At 37.8% G+C, this 22392-nt stretch overlaps 3 protein-coding genes across 4 annotated transcripts in view; 2 read left to right on the top strand and 1 right to left on the bottom strand.

The window, feature by feature from the left end:
- Nucleotides 1-4310: 4310 nt before the first annotated feature.
- Nucleotides 4311-9796, bottom strand: tmem81 (transmembrane protein 81). Its single transcript, XM_016679016.1, has 6 exons — nucleotides 9767-9796; nucleotides 8685-8908; nucleotides 8136-8299; nucleotides 7820-7935; nucleotides 7038-7231; nucleotides 4311-4414 (listed from the first exon to the last, which is right to left on the bottom strand). Exons 2-6 carry the CDS (start codon nucleotides 8895-8897, stop codon nucleotides 4397-4399), a joined length of 705 nt encoding a protein of 234 aa, XP_016534502.1. The 5' UTR covers nucleotides 8898-8908; nucleotides 9767-9796; the 3' UTR covers nucleotides 4311-4396.
- A 1953-nt stretch (nucleotides 9797-11749) lies between these two features.
- Nucleotides 11750-16192, top strand: LOC103148192 (ras-related protein Rab-7L1). Its single transcript, XM_007566855.2, has 6 exons — nucleotides 11750-11888; nucleotides 12783-12854; nucleotides 12946-13127; nucleotides 14410-14531; nucleotides 14940-15076; nucleotides 15506-16192. Exons 1-5 carry the CDS (start codon nucleotides 11771-11773, stop codon nucleotides 15064-15066), a joined length of 621 nt encoding a protein of 206 aa, XP_007566917.1. The 5' UTR covers nucleotides 11750-11770; the 3' UTR covers nucleotides 15067-15076; nucleotides 15506-16192.
- A 5920-nt stretch (nucleotides 16193-22112) lies between these two features.
- LOC103148191 (cryptochrome-1-like) overlaps nucleotides 22113-22392 on the top strand; it is a 36749-nt gene continuing 36469 nt past the window's right edge. For both annotated transcript variants that reach the window (XM_007566853.2, XM_016679038.1), the window contains exon 1: nucleotides 22113-22284. The gene's annotated coding sequence lies outside the window, so the exon portion shown is untranslated. The remainder of the gene's footprint in view (nucleotides 22285-22392) is intronic.

The raw sequence follows: 22392 nt of genomic DNA, 5'->3' as shown, positions 1-22392 counted from the left end.
TTAAAGACGACTCAAAGTACTTCACCAATGCAAAGTCTCTGTCCTTTTACCAAGATGCTCTAAGGAAGCCAGTGAGATAAATACCAATCAGGACACCATGAGTGACGGTGCATTCCCTTTCTGTGTTATCATGTTGAAAGAGGACACTTCAGCAGCTGAGAAACGCTGCTATATATCCAGGGCATGATTAAAACTCTGCCTGCAAAGAAAATTCATCATGAAGCATCATTAAGGCGCATCGGTTGGCCTCTTTCAGAGGTTTGAGTGAGACTTGAAAGAGAGCAGTGAAATAAATGGCTGCTGGACAACTAGGCAGACCTACTTACTACCTCTGCTAATGATTAGTGCAGGAAATGTTGCAACATAGTTTTGGGATTGCGAGGAACCATCTCTGGGTGCGTTGCTATCATTCAGGGTAGAAACAGTTATTTGTCCTTCTTCATTTACTTGAAACCAGAAATCAGTTGAGGGCTGCCCCACACCTAGAGGAAGATCAGCTCTTACTGTGGAGGAATGTTGGCTTATTTTTATTTACAGAAATGTTAATGATGTTAAACATTAATGGCCTATTTAAAGCCATCTCCCAGAATCCCAATCAGATTACATCCAGGCTTTGACAAGGTAACTCCAAAACATTCTTCAGGCTTTGGGTACTTCAGATTATTCTGCAACTTAAACCAAATGTATTTCAGCCTAAAGAGTAACTAACACCCAAATCAAGAAAAAATAAATAAATAAGTGATTAAAATCTGGTGCTTACGGGTCCTGTCTTTGTTTCTGTGTGACATTTTTGAGTACATTTGTTTAATTCTGCAATTTTTGGCCTAAAACCACCTCAGTGCTGCCCTCTTTGGGTTGAATAGTTGTAATGGAAACGCAGCTAATGCTACAGCTTGGACATAGTCTACAACGCACAGCGCCATGTTTGGAGATAAAACTGTCTTACTCAGACACACGCCCCCTGGTGGCACGTCAGGAATTAATGCTTTTACATGTCTCCATGAAAGCCTACAATAATTCATTAAAAAGTCGTTAGATTCGTTGCTAGTCGCTTATTTGGCAAAAAGTTACTAAGTCTGCAACAGCACTGGTCTCCACTTTAATCTCTTCTGCCTGGAGGTTGTGTTTCAGGAATCTCTCCTAGCGAGCTGAATTCACGGCTCAGTCAGTCATAAAACCAGGTTAGACGTCATCCATCCAAGCTTCTGCTTCTCTGCTTCTAAACTAAAACTGATTAAAAAGTGAAGCAGATAAAACCTGTTTTACTATCTCATCTGTTAGTTTTCACAACATATTCCTCCAGCTGTCCTAAAATATGGCTGCTGTGAGGAAACCATGTAAGCAGAATTAGCCACAGGTGGCGTGTTACTCTTTAACGACACAACTTGCATCATCCTGGTGGCTCCTCCTCAGACATCAAGGCAGAGACGACTCAAAGGCTTACAAAGTGTGAGAAAACAGAGTTCTCCATTTTTCTGCCATCTGGTGATCTGGGCGTTGAAAATGGTTTTTAAATAGTCTGGCAGTGGAAACTTTAGTTTTCACTGTCAACATTTTAAATGTTTTTGCAGTGACTAATGAGTTATTCACAAAAACGAGAGTCATCCTTAATGCTAAACACATTCAAGAAGAGATTCTGACTCAAATGTTTCAGTTTGTCAGAAGCCTGACGTGGCAGGTACTTACACTAAAAACTTAAAATCACATCTGGATAAATATTAATGTAATGAAAAGTAAAATACATGGAGAATATGACAGGATTAACATGTGAATAAACAGCCAGTGAATGCTGTGACCTCTCAGCCTCGTATTAATTTTAATTTCCACATGAACAATAATTGATGCTGTCATTTCCCAAGAGCTTATCCAGTGCTTACTGAAAGTCTAACATATGATCTCCTCTGTATTATCCAAAATGCTTTCAAAAAGCAACATTTCCATGTGTGTGTGGTATCATGTGTGTTTTAATGCGAAACGATGATTAAACAGCGATTACATCCACTAAACTGGTGTTTTTAACTAAACACACAAAGGGAAACGGTGTTGTTCAGGGATGAGCTCGGCGACTTGCACGAGAAAATAACTGAATTATGATGAGCATATATTCATAATTGCATTGCTGTTATTTCCCTAGAGTGGCTTCTCACCAAAATAACTCAAACCGATGAGTCTGTTGCAGTAATCGCCTCTTAATCTCCCTCCCTGTTTAGGTCTGGAACCGCTGGGATGATGTTGACTTTCACCTTGTCTGGGTATGGCAGCCTGGTGCCTCTTTGTCATCTTAATGAATGAAAAAGTTCCAGTTTTGCTCGGGTCAAGGTGGCAGCATGTTGGAGTCGCTCTGCTGCCTTTCTTTTAACTTTACTTCCTCCATTTCAGGCAGAAAATGTGTGTTTTGCACCATTGCCCTCTCTACTTTAGGATGCTGTGCAGCTGGAAGGATTATAGCTGATACTTTCTTTGCTTTGGGGAATTTGTTATGACGCATAACCATAGCAACAAGGTGGTTTACAACCAGGAGCATCACAAAAACTGAAATAATACCTCAACTGAAGACACAAAACCCAGATTAGTTGAAAAGGAGGCGCAGTGATTGCAAAGGAGAGAAAGAAGGAGGAAGTTCAGACGCTGTCTTCCAACAATCATAATGAGCAACGGGAGTTTGCTGGCTAACAGGCTGGATGAACTCCAAGCCCTAAGCAGGACTCAGCCAGGGTTTTAAAATGAAGTATTATGTGTTTTACTGAGACATGGCGGGCGGATCATATCCGCTGCTCTCTCTGCCAGGCTTCCTGACAGAGATTTAAAGAGTGAGAAAAGAAAAGGAGGTGGATTAGCAGTGCTTGTCAACAACAGATGGTGTCATCCAGGACACGTTACTGGGAAGTGTCGTCTCTGCAGCCCAGATATTAAACTCCTGGTAGTCAGTTTCCGTCCGCATAAGAGAGTTCGCCGCTGTAATTTTGGCAACTGCTCACATTCCAGCCTCGGCTGTTTCCCACAATGCATGTGATGTCACCAGTTCAATGGTTGCTAAGCTACAAACACAACACCCCGATGCCTTGGTGGCAGTACCTGAGGCCTCGTTTATAAATGTGGTGTACGCACAAAACCTTTCCGCACAAAGGTTGTGATGTATAAAAATGGATAGCAGAATCTGGGCTGCCAGCTGTATAATTACACAGTCAAAGATTAACAGCAACAATTTGGGTTATTTAGAAGAAATGGGCATCTTAATGTTACATTTTCATATCAGTTTCAAGCTAAATATTAAACTTGCTAGCTAAATATTTAAATATTTAGCTTGCCAAAAAAATTAGCTAACAAGCTAAATGTTTAGTTGGTAACTTACTAACTAAGTATCAAGGTCAAACCTAAGTATTTAACTTGCTAATAAAGTATTTATAGGTCAGAGCAAAATATTTGGCTTCAAACTTTCAGCTTGCTGGCTAAATATTTAATTTGGAACCAAATATTCAGTTAGCTTACTAAATATTTAGCTTAGCATTAGGTTTGTTGCATTAGCCGTTTATGGTTGAATGTGGTCGCATAGAGGGCAGAACATGAAGTGGAGCTTTTATTAAACGTTGAGGTGCTGCTGTGATTTATAAAGGAAAAACCGCACTTGCTTTTATGAATCCAGATATTTTTGCGCTTTTGGGCGTACATGTACTTTTCCTCCAGATGTGATGATGATCATCCACTTCAGTTTTAGTTTCATTACAGTAATCTAGATTTTTGTTCATGAGGGCATTTGCAAACCGTTCTCTGGCTTTGTGTTGTTTTTGGAGGAATGGCCTCTTCGTCTCTGATTGGCCTTTCAGCTCTTTCACTGTTCATGATGAAACTCCAATCAGCATCTTCACAAGGCCTTTTGCTCTTTTTCTGGGATTAATTTTACATCTATTTAATACATAAAGTCATGAAACGTTTCTCCTGCATGTGACTTCTTCAAGAGAACAACTTTTTTTAAGCAGTCTTGAACATGTGAACATCTTCCTGGTCTGCCTGCTGTGTTGCATAAGTCCATTAAGGAGCCCCATGTTGTGCTTTTCTGTATTCTCCTCTTTAATAACTTGGTTCCTTTGTGGCAGCTGGATCACGCTGAGCCATGATGTGGGAGGTGATAATTGATCTGTGTTGTCACGCTTCACTCAGGACTTTCCTGTTAGCCAACGCTGCCATCTGGTGGAGCAGAATATGGCCACAGTGATTATACACCTGTACACCAGCAACCTTTTTAATATTTTACCTGATACAATAAAACTGTGCTGTTTATCCATACATAAAATGGATTATTGATTATTTTATTTTACAATATATTTTTCTAACTGCATCATCTCTGTCTTTCTCTCGTTTTTCTGTCGTCTGCAGCATACTCTCTTGTAGATGAACATCAGTCCAATACAGAAGCCTGTCACGATGAAACAAATCACCACCTGCGTTTTAGACACACAAAACAAAGCCTGGTGAGTCAATAACCTAACAATCAAGACGTATTTCCATCCTAAACCACCTTAAAAACTCTCCCTCACTATTTTAAAAGGTTGAGCTCTCCAGTTTTATCTCTTCTTCACTCTCTAAACCAAACTGCAGATATCTTAACTATATTTGGACTCTACAGCTGTTGGTCCAGATCAGCTCCTTCGGGTCCGCATGTCTCCCTCTCTGTGTCAAAATTTAGTCTAAATTGTCTTCAATGCAGCTGAAAAAAATAGAGATAGAGCGTCTTCCAGAGTTGCTTGAAATCATTTTAAAGATGTTAAAGGAAATAAACCTTAAATAAATTCAGATTTTATGACAGTTACATAATCAGAGACAGAGAAATAAAAATATTCACTGAGGAAATGTATGTTTCCTTAAACATAATTGGTGCTATTACTATCCTGTACAACTCCCAATGTGTCAATAGGACAATACTTAGTCTTCTTCTTAGTCTAATTTATGTTTTACTGCAGAAGTACTAAGACTACACCTATACAAAATAATTTGGTTGTCTTCTCTACAGATCACCTCACAGATTAAAGTCTGGTGAATCAGATCAACACTGAAGCCTGATTTTGTTTCTGGTGAATCAGTCCTGCTGAACGACCCAGTAAGGATCTACTTTTCAAATTTCATCGATACTTTCGAGATTTTGATTCTATTCAGGGATGCAGAGGGTGGAGATCTTTAACCATCTCACTGCTTTGTCTGAGAGCAAAATACATTTACATCACAGTTCCAAATGTTCGACATCTTTAATTATTGCCCTGCTTGCTAATTATGGCAAATTGAGGTTGTTTGTTTGCTTGTTTCATTTTGAACATTACACTGCAAAAACATAAAATTATACCAGGTAATTTTGGTCTAGTTTCTAGTGCAAACTTGAAATAATGCAAACCTAACTTAAAAGTAACTGTTCAGCATGATATAGAGGGTTGTTTTAAGTAAACAATTCCTTAATATTCATGAAAACATTCTTGTTCCATTGGCAGATTATTTAAGACATTTTCCCATGTTATAAATTATTTTATCTGCCAACTGAGCAAGAAAGTTTTCATCAAAATAAAATAAATTATTTACTTAAAACAAGCTTCTACAAATTGCTGAAAAGTTACTTTTAAGTTAGTTTGTCTTATTTTAAGTGTAATAAGATATTTGCACTAGAAACTAGACTACAATTACTTGGTAAGATTTTGTGTTTTTACAGTTTTTACACTTCTGCCCTACATGAATGATGCAACATGTTTCTTGTTTTTCCCATTTTAGTGATGAGGCAAAAAGGGCCAGTTTCAAGTCATATTTATGCTCTAAAATGACAGACAAATTATGGATTAATAATTATTCCTGTACAAAAAGGAAGAAACTATTTATACATTTAGAAATGATTCAGTTTAATGTGTTTACAGAAATTTTGTGGGATTTTTTTAAATTAAAGGCTGTTCAGGATTATTGACAGTGTTTCTACCAGACAGGTCCAGGTTGTGCTTTGCTTCTTATTTCATTAGATGTGAGCATCAATAAAAAGTTTCCTGACAGCTGCTGTAATCCCTCTGCAATCTCTGCCTAAACACCCGGCCACATTTAGAAAAATGGCCGCTCTGCCCCGCAGCCATGCAGGCAGGACACATGATGGGTCATTGATCATGCTCAGTCCTCAGGGTTTGGGCTGAACAAAGGAAATCACGCCTCTCTTATGCTGCAGAGTTTTGTCGAGCCGCTGGCCTCGACGTCTCGGTGTAAGAAGCCGTTTGGCCTCATCTCAGTGGGAGGAGCAGCGATTCCCTGAAACGCTGACATGGCAGGAGGCAGACGAGGTGAAAGTGAGCAGATCGACTGACCCTCATGTCCTGACCTGGTTGTAACTAATTACATTTACCTGAGCAACTTTTTGAATAAATGTACTTTTTTACTACACCATACTTTTTACTTTTACTTGAGTGAAATTTCTGGCTTTTCGACCCACTGAATGAAAAATGTTTTATTGAAATATTCACCAGACACAGACACAAACCTGCAGTTTTCGTTGAAGTTTTATCAGCTTTTTATTAAAATAAACTAATTTGTAAAAATTTTCTTTTGCTGGATTTTATTTTTTTGCTACATTTATGAATTATTGTCATTTTTGTATTTAAAATACCAAAATTTCCACTTATTTTTGTCCATCAGATTATGTATTTTGAAGAAAGAATCACACATAATTGTGTACTAAATACCTTGGTCTCAATAAAATGACTCTTTTCAAGTATTTTTATGATTTTCTTCTGGAAATGTTGTTTCTTTATGCTCCAAATCTTATTGTCATAGTATCATAATATTGTGAATTTATTCTTGTAATTTAAAAAAATGGTTTAGTCTGACCCAAATACTCCGTTCTAGACAGGAGACAGAAGCATTTATAGGTGTCTGGTTATATGAAAAGCTAACAATTTTAGGAAACAAGGTGGTGAAATAAATAACCTTTGCTTTCGTCTCTGGTGTTAATTGAATCACAGGGTTTGTGACGTTTTGACAAGTGACTAACGAAAGGAAACCAAAGTCAAAGCAAACCGTACAGCGTAGAGGAGAACCCTCCCGGCGGCCATCTGCAGCAGGCCGCTGCTGTCGGCCCGTCTTCCGGTCACGTCCCACTGCAGCAGAGAGCTTTGGTAGTCCAGGTTGACGACCCCCGCCGGTAAAACACGGACGCCCCAGTAAACCGTCTTCTTTCTGCGATAGTTGGCGTCCTGAACGTCACAGCGGTACGTACCTGGAAACAAGTGGCTTTGTTATTGTTTTTCACATGACTGTAAATTCATTGTTGGTTCTTCTGTGCACAGATACAAAAGTTGAGAGTCAGCGTTTTCCGCATTTCTGCCGATGGTTTTCTTGATACGAGTTCATTTCCTGATGGGTTTTTTTCCAAGATAACACACACCGCGACAATTGGTGTGTTTCAACCCTGAATCTGTCCTAATGCGTGTCATTTTGGTGTCTCGAGATTCACTTGGCAAAATTATTGGGAAATTAATTTATCTCAAGAAAACCATAGAGGATTGAAAAAGGGAATTTAAGTTGTTATCCCCAGAAAACCACTGGGAAATTAATTTGTTTTCTCAACGAAATGGAAATTTAAGTTTTATCTCAAGAAAAGTGTTGGGAAATGAATTTATCATCTCAGGAAAAGAGGAATTCAAGTCATTATCTCATGAAAACCATTGGAAAATTAATTTGTTATTGCAAGAAAATGGGAATTTAAATTGTTTTCTGAAGAAAACAAGTGGAAAATGAATTTGTCATCTCAGGAAAACAGGAAATGAAGTCATTACCTCTAGAAAACCATCACAGGTGTGTTTACCTGCATCCTTCTCTCTGACTGGGTCCAGAACCACTCTTTGCAGATCAGGGGCCTTCCAGCGGTCAAACAGAGAATCGTCCGAGGTGATGACTCCTCGAGCGTAGCGCCACGAAACCCTGAGGGACAACACAACATCCACTCAGAAACCCGACCTCACCTCACCTTTCCTGTTTAAAACATTTTGCAGAGTAACAGAAAACCCCAAGCAATTTGCAAATTACAAATGAATTATCTGACATAAATTTCAGATAAATAATCACATTGATTTTGAGCTTTTCCTTTTGAGCTGACAGTGACTTGCTGATGAAGTGTTTACCTCCAGGAGAACGCTCCCATCGCCGCCATGACTTCTCCCAAACAGTCGATCTCCACTCGCTGTCCAGAGGTCACGGTCATGGTCTTCAGTCCACACTGCCACGACTCCACACACTGCACTTGTTGGCTCCTGCATGTCTTTGATATGCTGGACTTACTGGCGTCCTGACAGGAGTAATAATGATTCTGATAAATGCACAGCTTTGTTTCATCTGTTGGGTTTTTTAATAGATGTGATGTGCATCAGTCGTTCATCCGGGACACAACTAAGAAATAAGTCCAGTTTGAGCAACAAGCTATCATTTTAGAATTTGCTCTTAGTCCAAGAACACACAAAAACCAGCAAGTTAATGAAAGCAGAACTAAAATTATTCTTTAACGGGTCTTTGTTTTTCTTGGCAGAGCTTTGATGGTAATTATACCAAAATATGTGAGTGTTTAAATTGCTAATCAAAGTGATTCCAGACACTCAGTATTAATCCAATCCCAGCCATTTGTAACCTATCAATGTTTTATTCCTAAACTGATTTCTGATCCATTTCACTGATACCTTTTCTTCTGCCTTTATGCTTTCTTCCATCGCGGCCTTGCCGTCCTTTAGCAAACACAGAGTTTGTGTTTTGACCCCCAGGCCACAGGTCACGCTGCAGGGGGAGCTCTCAGTGATGACCTCCAGAGGGACTTTGTCCTCTTCCTCCATGTCAACAGGAAGAAGAAGGTGCAAGAGGAGCAGGAAGTGGAGCGCAGCGTTGCTAACATGCATTCTGAAAAACTCTTTAAAAAATAAAAACAATGGAGATAATTCTGAATAACGCCACATAATGACAACTCGTTTTCACTTTATGCTGATATGTAAATCACTTCTTGACATTAGGGATGACATGGCTGAAAAATATTTAAAATCAGTCGATATCTATAATAATCAATTAACTTTTAGTTTTAAATGTGAAATAGTACCAAATTGGTGGCGTGGCCTTTCCTGTTTTATCCAGATTTCACTTCACGCTGTTGGTTTTTATTTTTAAGCAGCTATGAGGAGCTGTGGTGAAACCTGAAACTACTCCTGCATTAGTTTCTCAACTAGCTGTTGCTAGGTAACCAAAAGAGTGAGTTAGTTGATGTCTGCAGCCTTTCCTCTGCCTACATCCCCCAGAATGCTGTGCAGCTCTGGAAGGGAGTTCAGTGAAACCACTATTGGTCACATGTCTATAATGATATATATTGTGACTAATTTATTGCCCAACCTGACATAAAAAAATATATCTGTTTATGTTCACACTGCAGCCTGAAGGTACCTAAATTCGATATTTTTCCCCCTCAATGTGACCTGCATCTGATCTTTTCATGACAGTCTGAACAACACAGATCAGATTTTTCTGAATGGGTTCCAGGCTACTTGATATCCGATATGTGCCTGATTGGCAATGATTTTGGTAACTAACTCGTCTAAAACAGAGAAATTTCTCATTTTATGTATATTTTTGCAAGGTAAAAAGGTAAAAAAGAAAATAAAAATAAAATAAAAAAGTGCATGAACATATTTCAATAACTGAAAATAGAAATATGAGGAAAAGTTCTTTTGACTTTGTCAAAGTCTAACTGAAGCTGCCAAAGAAGTTAAAATGCACTTACCTTCACCATGAAGCCAAAAAGAAATAAAGACATTTTAAATTCAAAGCTGCATTTTTTCAACTTCATGCTTTGCCATGGAAACAGCCCGTCCAGAATGTGGATGCTGCCCTGGTGTCGCATCATTCTAATATTTTCTTGAAAAATAGGATAAAATATCCATTCAAAAGTTGAGCACGTTGCTTTGCCATTGTTGTTTACGTCACAAACTACATTTTAATCTACCCATAAGAGGAGTCATGTTGCAGTTCGGCCACTAGATGGCACACGAACACAGAAAAACACGACAAAACTGCTGCACTTAAATGCTGTAAGATAAAATCATAAATTATGAAATACAGAACCGGAATCATTTTATATTTCTTTACTGAATTTAGCCAAAGAAACAGCAGAAATTATGACATGAAATAAGCAAAAGCACAACAAGGGACTCAAATCTTCGTCTTGGCTGGATAATAATGTGGAGCATTAAACTTATTTAAGGCTGTGGATCTAGATTGTAAGTAAATAAAAATAAAAAAAATTATAGTGTGTTTTACATCCTTAAAAAGAAATTAAGATATGATTTAATAAATAAATTAACTGTTAAAATTCTCAGTATTTTCATCAAATTTTTATTTTTGCTATTTATTGATGGATTTGGATTAAATTACATGTAATTATTAGTTATTTTGAACACACCCTTCTTTTTATGAACATTTACCCACTCCAAGCTTCATAAAGACTTGGTTTAATCTTAAAGTGATGACTATTTGTGTCTAAAATAAGCCTGTGGCTCCTGTTAATTAGGCAGAACGGGACAAAATTATTTAACTGACTCTAAAGTACAATTTTCAACTTTTTCCAGGTGATGGAGCACCGGAATAAGGACTGGTGCTCTAGCACCACCTAGTGTCTATTATGTCTTAATCGCAGTGCAACACAGCGTCAGTGACCTGATGTGAGACTGTGGGAGAAACGCACAGCGCATAAAAATGCAAACTCCAAACAGAAAGCTGAAACCAGATTAAAATCCAGGATAAACTCTAATTTTTCCACATTTCTTAGAAAGGTACAATGACCTCTATATGATGTCAGAACAAAAAATAAAACCAACCAATGCTTGCTGTCAATGAAGAGGGCTTTCTTAGAAAAACTACAAGAATATCTCAGCTTCCATCTCTGTCCTCTATCACTATTAGCAGTATTGCTACTACACACACACACACACACACACGCACACACGCACACACACACACACACACACACACTGAGGCCTGTGGTGTTGATCTCATACTGGGTTTGCTGATTTGCCAAATAAGCCGCCGTTCTTGGCTTCCAAACAGGTTGCAGCCCCCTGCTGAGTCATCCTCCTGAATCACTTTGAGAGGCTTTCCTGTTTGTGCGCGTCGTCGTGTCTTGGTTCTCTTCCCATCAGCAGATGGAGTACTCTGCAGAACTTATAAATAACTGTTTTAGGACACAACCAGACCCAAATGGTGTCCTTATGTGGTGCAGCTTGAAAAACAAAAGCTGTGCTTTTTACTAAACTGTTTGCACTTTGTCAATCAAATCAAACGGAAGGCGGTATCCATGAGCCCCCGGGGCATGTGGGTGTTTTAACGCCCTCATTTTCATGCAGTTTTTCTTAAAAGCTGCATGTCTTTGTGCCACCAACCTGAATGAGCAGTGAAACCGATGTGAGTACATATATCTATGTGAACAAACAGTAATTTGTATGGAACACCAAGAGGGCCAAAAAGACTTGAAATTTCATGCATCTTTCATACACAAAGTACACTGTTAAGATGTTAAGAAAAGAAATCACCTGATCTTCATTTCTCTTTGCATCCTTATTGTGCTTTACTGCAGCTCCAGTGTTCCTTCGAACTTTGGAGATTATTAACTCATACACGCGAACAACATAAAAGCTTTATGCGCTTATTAAATCCCATTTCCTGTTTGAACTTTGGGATATGGCACCTTCCAGCTGAAGAGTCCCTCTGGTTCGCTTTCTGAGCAAACAAAATGAAAGAGCACCTGCTGAAAATACTGATTATAGGAGATGGAAACGTTGGGAAGTCTTCATTTGTGCATCGCTACGTCAGTGGACAGTTCAACAGAACGTACAAAATGACTGTAGGAGGTAGGCAAAATGGTTCTCAACAATTATAGTTTTTCAGGCTCTTCATCTGGGCTGACTTGTGTGTTTAATGTTTAACATGGTCTTGGAAAGGAGACTCCAAGTAATTGTCACATACTGATGTTTCACAAAGACAGATTTAGTTTTAATTTTCTTTTTTCAAAGATTGTGTTGCTAGTTGCTTGTATTCAGTGTCTAAGCCAGGAAAACAGATGACAGAGTCAAAAATTAAAGCTCTTGATTTACTAGTTCTCCTGTTTTTCCATGATCATGAAATATGGATCTTCATCAAAAGAACAAGATTCTGAATAAAAGCAGAACAATTAAGCCTTATGAACAGAGCCATCATTCCTCCATTTTAAATGTGTCTGTTAAGGTGGTTTTAAAGGTTTGGAGCATCAGTTTCCAATCACATCTTGATAGGAGAAAACTCAGGAAAGACCCAGAATTTATCAGACAAACCATTCAACCTTTCTGGACTGCACAGACGAGGATTACAGCTACTGAAAAAAATCTGACTTTTTCTCAGACTTATGACTTCAATCTTTTGAGATCAAAAGTCGGAGTTCTGAGAAAAAAAAGTCTAAATTTTGAGAAAAAAGTCAGATTTTATTTTAGTTTTTCATATTCTGAGCTCAAAAGTCACATTTCTTGTTTTAATTTATTTATTTTTTTCCGGTGGCCCCAACCCGCTTCCATTCATTCACACTCATGTTGGGCTCTCCAGAATTAAAGAAGAGCAGAATAATTGAATTTCCCTTTGGGATCATTTAAGTATTTCTGAATTGAATGTGAATATCTGGGTAAATATAAACATAATAAATATGTTTATGATGCTTTATGAACCTGAGTTTTTCTCAAACTGTGTTCCTAAAGTGAGTTTGGTTACTTCTGTAGTGGATTTCTCTCTTAAGACGCTGCACTGGTCTGACAAAGAAAAGGTCAGAGTTCAACTTTGGGACGTTGCAGGTAAGAAACATTAGTTCAAAGTGAACTATAGGTTTATGCATAAGCATAAGTTGATCACTGAAATGTGCATGAATGTTGTCTGCCCTTCCAGGCCAGGAGCGTTTCGTCTCCATGACCAGAGTTTATTTTAAAGGGGCGGTGGGCTCCGTGTTGATGTTTGATGTCACAGACACATCAAGCTTCCTCAAGTGTCACCAGTGGAAACAGGACCTGGACAGCAAGGCCACGCTGCCCAATGGAAGCTCCATCCCATGCATCCTGCTGGCAAACAAGGTGAGTCGGTTTATTTAGCCAATACATGATGCACTAGGAGAGCTTAGCGCTGCTGAGTTACCATCGTCCTCATCTTTTTATGAAGAGCCGCATGAGAAATTTGAGATGGTGCACATGTAAGCGTGTTTTCACACCTCGATTTGATTGGGGATCAAAATTCCCACATTTGTTACATTTTCAGCTCGTGTGACTCGCTTTAATGCTACACAGTGTCAAACAATCCGAAATAATTGAAAAACCCATTCACCTCCTCGCCTGTGGGGGCGCTGCAGCAAGAATCACTGAAGGAAATGACACCAAGACCAGGACAAACTTCCTTCTCCACAAAATGTAAACAGAAATGGAGTAGCATTAAATGTTTGTCTCCTGTAAAGAAAAAACACAAGATATTTCTCCCTGTAGTGGAAGACTGGCACATTTATTTTGGCTGCGTCGACCCAGAATGCCTTGTACTGTAGTTAACTTCCTGCTTTGGAGCGGTTTCCGGTTCACTTGTGTCCATGCATTCGTTCACTTAAACCGAACCAAGATCGAGGTTTTAGGCAGACCAGAGTTTGCTTTTTTTTGGTGAGTTCGTTTGCGCATTCACACTTCCCCAAACGAACCGGACTTTCTAGACAAACGAGCAAGAGTTTGATTAAAGCGGACTAAACAGGGTTGATGTGAATGTCATGTTTCCAAATCCCAGTTTTAAATACATTCCAGTAAGTTAGTTGCAGAAGATGAGATATGAAGGACAGGGAAGCAAAATAAATTATTACAAGAAGCAAAAGTGCAGGAATGAAACATACAGTTGAAGCCAGAAGTTTACAGTCATTCTATGAAAATATACATGACTTATTTCTCAGTGTTTGGTATTAAATCAGGTTACACGTTTCCTATTTTGAAGATCCACCCACCTGTTTTCTGTGGTGACTCTGTCCAGCAGTCTCTGAAAGACAGACGGGAATGCCAATGTTTTATGGGACCAAGATCAGAGCTGCTCCCAAACATTTGCAGTGTTGATGGATTAACACAGCTAAATACTTTGTTGATTAAATATTTAATATGGAGCTAAATATTTAGCCTGCAAAATAAAAATTCTGTTTGTAAACTAAATATTTAGTTTGGAGTTCCATATTTTTGCTTGCTAACTAAATATTTACCTTGTTAATTAAGCATGTTCAGCCCATTCTGAGAGTGACAGGACATTTATGGGTTTTTTACATGTTCACCAGTACTGATCTGCAGGAGCGTTCTGTGTTTTCCTAAATGTCTTTTTTGTCCCTCTGCTCCCCCACAGAGCGACTTGTCTGACTGGGCCGTCCCAGCAGACCACATTGAGTCGTTCTGCAAGGCCCACGGCTTCGTCACATGGATGGCAACTTCAGTCAAAGACAACAAGAACATCGACAAGGCAATGAGGTAACAAAGCATGTCCAGAGCTTACATGGCACAACGGCAACCACCAGGACGACATTTAAATCCCATCAGTCTGATGGGGGGAGCCATGTTTGAGGGCTAAGATGCTAATCCATGGAACTACATGTAAAATGTTCACCTTGAGTCATAAAAATAGGATTTGTTTTCCTTCCTTCCTGTCTTCCTTTATTTTTTCTTTATGTCCTTCCTTCCTTGTTTTCTTTGTTCCTTTCTGTCTTCCTTTATCTTTTTTTGTGTATCCTTCATTCTGTCCTTCCTTTTTTGTTCTTTGTCTTCTGTCTGTCTTTCTGTGTGTCGGAGAGACTGAAGGTTTTAAACTTCGTTCCTCTCGTTGACGCCAGCTGCTCGTTTCTCTTCCCGTTGTTGTTTTGCATCTCTGCTGTGTTTCAGGAGGCTGGTGGAGGAGATTCTGTCCATTCAGTCCAGTTTGGACCCGCTGCGGACCAAAACCGAAGACGGTGCTCACCCAGAGCAGGAGTCGCAGCTCAGCAACAGTGCAGGGAAGAGTTGCTGCTGACGCAAGAAAGGTCGTTGTGAATCCTATTTGTAATTCAGAGCACTTTATATGGACACTGCAGGTTATTTTTTTAAGTGTAGATTGTCCTTGGAAGCATGAATATGTCACAAATCACATGCCAAATATTCACTTTATGCACCAACTCTGCAGCTGAGATGGTTTTTTAAGTGTATTTGGAAACTGCACTCTACAAAAACTCACACCCAAAACGCTCATCATAAAAAATAACTTTTCACTTGTAATATTGCATTTAACTGAAAAAGATGAGTGAATAAAACTTGACTTTGGTTAAAGTTTGGTAACAAAGTCAAACTAATGTTGACTTTAATTGACAACTTTTTTTAAGTAAGGTCATCTTGTCAAGTTTTAGAGTGTTTTTAATGTGTCCTGCTCAACAATGAATGTTTACTTTTATAAATTAAAATAATAATATTTTCAGATTGTCACGGACCAAACAGCAGAAGCAAAAGGAGCAGAGGAAGTGGCCGTGAATAATATTTGGTTGGGAAGGCCTGTAGGTGTGGATGAGCTGCGGATGAAAGTGCTTCTCCTCCGACACGCTGACTCATTCAGACGCATGACGTCCGCGCGCTAAAACCAGGCGTGTGTGTGGATCCGCTCTGCTCGCCAGTAAGGCGAATGATGAGTAGGTGTTGTTGGGTGTTTGAGAGTCTGTATCACACAGGCACATGGATATGCATGTGCCTTAGAGAAGCGTGACTTGCAATATTGGATTTTTCTTTTGTTATTTTGCAGAGAAAGTGTTCATTCGTGTTACGCAGAGGAAAAAAGAGGATGTTACCAATTTTATTAAGATTAGAACCCCCTAGAAGTAAAAAGAATTAAATCTGAATGGTGATTATTATATTTATTATAATCAGTGCCAAAGATGAATTTCAGGTCACACTAAAATGGACCAAACCAGTTTTAACTCTGACAGACATGAAAGTTAAATCTCTTATGTTATATCTTTATATATTGACCAACATATTTGATGTATATTAATGATTTTGATGAGAAAATATAATTTTTGTAGCTGTTTTTATTTTTGTGTTTTTATAACATGAAGCATTTTGAGATACTTTGCTGCCAAAATGTGCATTAAAAATAAACTTGATTTATTGATTTATTGATTGACTGATTGACGAACAGATCAGACTGAATGTTAACGGCAGAAACTGCAGACAGCTGTCAGGTTGTCACCTGTTAACATCATCCATCCCACACCTGATTAATCCATCCAGTGTTAATTTTATACGTTTTTGCTTCAGGATGATATGGTTTTTCAGTTGTATCAAAAAGTGATCAGCTGGATGTTATTACTGATGGAAAAGACAAAAAATGACAGGATATGTAGGAGGATGGCACAGCATATTTTTTATTGATTTATTGCTCGAACAAGTTTTATTAAGGGATTTAAATTGTTTCTTATTTAATGGAAACTCATTCAACTTTAGCACATTATCAACTTTAGTGTTGTGCACATTTTTAATGGAAATGCAGCTAATGAGTGATAAAAATTTGGAATAAAATTTGTGTGTTTGCTCTTTCAGAGAGAATATTCAATTAAATGTATTTATCTTCTCAAGGCACTTTACAAAACAAATTGGTTTAATTTAGATACAGAAACATACGAATTAATCAAATCCTACAGAAATATGCAGAAAATTAAAACGTTATTTAGTCGAGTTCAGTTTATGATGGCAACTGGTCCAGAAAAGTTTTCTATCTGCCGGTCACATTAACTGACTTTGTCCTATTCTGATGCATTGACATGTTCACTGATCCTCCAGGTAATCCATGGATTCTTTTGAGAAATCCTGAGGATGACTCGATAAAAAAACTGTAATAAAACTATTTTTGGGTCATTTTTAAGTCAAATTGTTTGGCATTAAAGAGTTCGTCTTGACTTACTAACGTCAGTTTAACATTGCATAAATGAATGTAATCCTGAAAACCATCGTTGTGACGCTGGTTGGTGAATTCTGTTAGCACAGCAGGTGCGGCAGTCGCCACCTCGCGCTGATGGAGGATCCCACATGTGCTGCAACCTGACATGCAGGCTCTGACCCAGGGTTGTTTCTGGTTGAGCTGGAAGCGCCTCTGCGTGGCCGCCGTCTGTTCCTGGAGGTTTTGGAGAAGGAGCGTGTTGTCTTTTCAGACTGCCAGCAGGACCAGAACCCAGGAAACATTTCCCATCAAGATGCAAAAGTAAACATTACAGCTACATCATTAATTCATTGTTAATCCACATCTGCATGCAAACACATAAGCAAACTTACAGAATAAACACATATTTAGTATTTTTTATGTTTACTGAAGAAAATCTTAAAACTTCACAGCTGGGTCTCTTGGATTGTCACATTTTTTTATTATTTCAAACAGACAAAGTAAAAACAATAAAAAAAATAAAACAAATTAAAATCAGGTAATTTTAGTTTGTTTGAAGGAAGCAGGTAGAAGAAACAGGATTTTCTGATTTTCTGCCGCTCTTATACTTTGGGGTTGTATTTTTACAAAATTATGTCTAAATTGATCCTAATTGTATATATTCTGATCAGATTGTGTATTTATGTGTGAAGTTTTCACCCATGTTTGTCACATATCTTTTAAATTATACAAAGCAATCTCCTCCTTTTTCACTGACTTTAAATCAAAAATACATTATGAATGCCCTGCCGCTTTAATTTAATTTCTATTTTTAAATCATCCCCCAGCCACTTCCTGTTGTCGTCTTCTTTGTGGTTTGAGTGGCAGCATCTGGTTGTTGATCATGTGACTTGTGCGATGCAAATTAGGTGTTTTCATTGCAGTTGTGTGAAATAAACCAATTTTGATATCGCCAAAAAAAACACATATCATCCAAGCACCAAAACTTTTATTGCCGCTAGAAAATCAGCGTGTTTCTATTAAGCTAATTTATTTTTGAAAAGTCAAATTACGTAATCATGTATTTGATGGAAATGCAGCTAGTGAAAGAGAAAAAGGAGCTCAAACACTGAGGGAGAGGTGGAAATGACACAGAGGACCAGAGGAGCTAATTACAGGTGAGTGGATGCAGCTGGGGAAATAATAAACAGAATGGCAGGCTGAAGGGAGAAAGAAAGTGAAAGATAAATAAAAGACAAAGAAAAGGGAGGAAAGAAACTTGAACCTACAATAAACCTAGGATCAAATGAGGAAACTATCATTTGAAATCACAAACACTTAATCATAACACTTCATAGATCCAGTAGACCCCAATATAATGTGGGCATTTTTAAAAGTTTCATATTAGGTAAAAACATGTTTTAGTAAATATGTGATAATATACAGATTTAGGCCAAGTGGCCTCAATCTGGTTTAAATCATCTGAACCTTTAACTTTAATTTTCTGTGGTAAAACCTCTAAAAACTGTTTTCCTTTCTGTCTTTTTACCTCCATAACCTTTAACATCTTTCACTGGGATTTTATGCAACAATAGACCAAAACAAAGTAGTGCTTTATTGTGAAGTGGAAGGGAAATTAGCTTTTGCATTCACTTTCACAGCAACTACTTATAAGTTCTGATCTACTCTTTGAATTTTTGTTGTCATTTACAAAAAAAAAACACCAAATTATTTCTGCTGTATTTCTAGATTTGCAAAAAGACAATTGATATATTTTATTCTCTGGAATATTATAAATTACCGCAAAAAATTAAATGCATTTCAGTTGTTTTATGAAAAAAAATCCAATAGTCTGTCACATTCATCAGTTTCAAAACAAATAACCTGTTAATCTTTAAATAAATATTCAAACCCATAGATTTTACAGCTAAACAGCGTTGCAAAATCTGATGAGATTACAGCCTTCCTGGGAAGCTCATGAAGCCTGAGAGAGAAGCCGATATGAGGGAACAAATTTATACTAAATGGATGCAGATGATGAATTATTAGGCTGAGTTATGACCTGTGATTCCACAGTGGGTGGAAAAAAATATTAGATGCAGCAACATATGAGGGCATTCCTGGAAAAGAATTTGCTGAGCCCAAGGCGCTGACATCAGCACGCCGCTTGACCCTGAGACAAGACGTCAGCACAGCAGGAGCACCTTCAGAGTGGGAGGCCGCTCTCCGTCTCCAGCCAATGACCCACCAGGAGAAACACAACAAAACCGCCAACTGAACCAGAGTTCATGACAGGCACATACACAAACATATGGCTGAGATTTCTGATTAAAAAGATGACAAATAAAGTTCTGCTTTCTTTTTTCCTGTTTTCCTCTTCTGTGGTACACATTCTGATTTATTATCTCTCTTCCTGTGTCAGTATCAGTGATTTGCTGCATCATATTTTGGTGAATATTCACGCAGTTTGACTGGGATGCGCACGTTAGATGACACCGTATCTGATGACAGTGCCGTAAGCAGCGACTGTTTGTGTTAGCGCTCCTCACCAGACCATCTGCTGACTGGCAGAAACAGAGAGTAAGAAGCAGGGCGAGCAAACAGAATGAGGAAAAAGAACTGGACCGGGTCCAGCAGACAGAAATAAACTGACAGGCTGCCCTACGTTCACTTCAGAAGCTATTAAAATGGTCTTATTAGGCTTTTACTGCAATGTACCAACAAAAGAATATATCACATCAATTTCATTTTTCTTATTATTATTTCCAGAAGCCAGTTTTAGGTGATTTTCCATTCATTTGTGCATGTGGAACGTATAATGAGCTTTGAGGGCAAGACTGTAAAAAATATGGAAATGAAGAAGTCGTGATCAGCAAAAAGCCCCACATATCTCACTGTCAATAAGTTTCTATAATTTGGTGTGAATAATTAGAAGCTTACAGAGCCAGGGTGTTCAAAGTGAGGCCTGAGGGCCATTTGCAGCCCCTTGACTGACTTTTTGTGGCCACAATTCAGGAAGAAATTAATAAATTAGGGCAAAACTAGGGCTTTTAAATCAAAATCTACTAAAAATGTTAGACGTAACTCAGTGATCAACTTTTCCAAGCTTTCTTGTTTCCTTCTGTTTTCATGTTATTCGGCTCATTAACATATACTCTAAAGTTCATGTTGGTGCACCCAACTCTGCTTTTAATTGGTGTATTAAAATTTGGCTGAATACAGAAATTGAAATGAAGACTGACATAGATCCTGTTTTTATTGCTGAGAATATAAGTTCAGTTTTCTTCAAATCAGGCCCAAAATATTGAGCAATCTGGAGGCTTTTTATTAACAAGGAAAACCCATTAGAGATTTTGGATCTATGATCCAGTTCCCACAAAAAAAAAAAAAAAAATCTTTTTTATTTAGAATGGTTTATGCTTAGTTTGTAAGTGGATAAAACACAAATCACAAAATTTTGGATGATTTTAGTTTTTAAAGATAAAATTATTTTGGCCCACTTGACAAAAGGTTTGGACATTCCTGTTAAAGTTGGAACAATTATGGAAATTGTTGAAACACATCTTGCTTTTTCCTGTCTTTTTGTCTACAGTAAGCTAGATCATATGTTTATGTTCAGATATGAAATTACAGAAGCTGTTTTATTCAACTAAATGGTTATAGGTTCAGTATAAAAACAAAGTTTTTTTCTCTCCCTTAATGTCTAGCAGTAAATCAGACTAAATGTTTCCTATTTTGAGTCAAAGACATTTTCAAAAACAATTCATATTTGCTAAATGACAAAATAATAATACCTAGTTTTAGTTATATTTTATATTACTTTTATTTTGATTTATCTTTTTTTGTGACGAAGGTCATGATGGCCAAACATCTTATTGTAGTTCCATTAGAGTCTTGGCTCCCATGTGGAAGTCCAGATTTTAGTCTGCCTTTTAATTTTATCTTTGGAGTGATGGCTTCTTCATCTCTGAGTGGCCTTTCAGGCCATGTTCCCTATAACATAACTCTCTTACCAACTTCAGGAAAGTGTCTCCACAAAGTTTTCTTTTTTTTTGTTTCAACTGCAAAGAGAAAAAATGCAGTTTGGTTGTTTTTATTTTTACAAAACCTGTTTAAAAATATTCAAATTGTTATTATTACTACTATTATAAGGAGTAGCAGGCATGTCATCTTATACTTCCACCACTTTTACCACAAAGTTTGGTTTTTTAGACCAATTAACCTTTTGTATTTCCACACTGCATTATTATTACTGTTATTATTTATGTATATTATTATTATTATTATTATTATTATTATTATTATTATTATTATTATGGTTTTTGTAATTATTATGCATCTGTATTTTCAAAGGTATTGTAAGCTTCATCACAGAATCTCCAAGTAAATATTTCATTTTTCTTATAAACATACACTGTAATTCGGCACCCATAGTATTAGCGTTTTGTGCTAAATACACTTAAGTAAATAAATTGACCTATATTTACCTATATTTATATATTATTAGAGTTCTCTGGAATATTTTTATTTCAGCGTCAGTGCATTCACTACATTATATAGCTAAATTTACATGAATATCCACCTTCTTTTTTATTTGCTTGCCACCAAGATTCCCAATTAAATGACTCAACCATTCATAACTACAGTGTGAAGGAACTTCCGCATTTCCATGCCTCCTAAACGTGACCGATATCACACACGTGACAGCATACCGACCAATGGGCTTGTCCGCCTCGGAAACACGTCTGAGTTCACGTTTGGTTGGGCTGGTGTTGCCTTTATTAACATGGGAATTATTAGATGTTTTGAATGAGTCGCAGATATTAATGCTCACGGAACTAAAAACAGACGGTTTTTAGTTCCTAATTGAGCAAAAAAGATTTTGCTCAATTAGTATTCACGATACTGTTTCTTCATATTTTTTTCTGAAAATAACAGCTTTAACCGACAAAATAATGACATGTTTTACAAAGTTGCTTAACATTTAAAAGCTAAATTATGTACACAAACTTTATATTCAATATTGAATGAATAAGACTTCATGTTTGTTCTTATTTTCTATATTTTATTCTTAAACGTGATGTGATGAGTGGACAGGATTAGTAAAAGCCTTGGACAGTGAAGGCAACATGAAGCCGGCGTATGTATTGCTCCGCACATGCGCAGTGGCTCCATCTGTTATGAAACGCGGTACAGTAGTAGGGCACAGGAGGAACACGGAGGGATTCTCAGGCAGAGACTGCTGGCACGTACCCGGTACACATCGCTGATTTGCACTCCTGCAGGACTGAAGAAATGATTCTTTCTCTGGGCTTGACATAAACATCACTCCCGGGGAGCCAGCACAAGGTATGGCGAGGCTTTATTCCCGCCTTGTGTGTTTTATTTTAATCTAAAGTGGTAGAAACAGCGCCGCGCAGCTTACATAAGCTCCGCTCCGGTGACCCCGTTTCGGTC

The sequence above is a fragment of the Poecilia formosa genome, unplaced genomic scaffold (genome assembly GCF_000485575.1).
Source record: "Poecilia formosa unplaced genomic scaffold, Poecilia_formosa-5.1.2 Scaffold200, whole genome shotgun sequence".
In the NCBI taxonomy this organism is placed as follows: Eukaryota; Metazoa; Chordata; class Actinopteri; order Cyprinodontiformes; family Poeciliidae; genus Poecilia; species Poecilia formosa.
The sequence above is the reverse complement of the archived record's forward strand: the minus strand, read 5'-3'. Positions and strand labels throughout refer to the sequence as shown.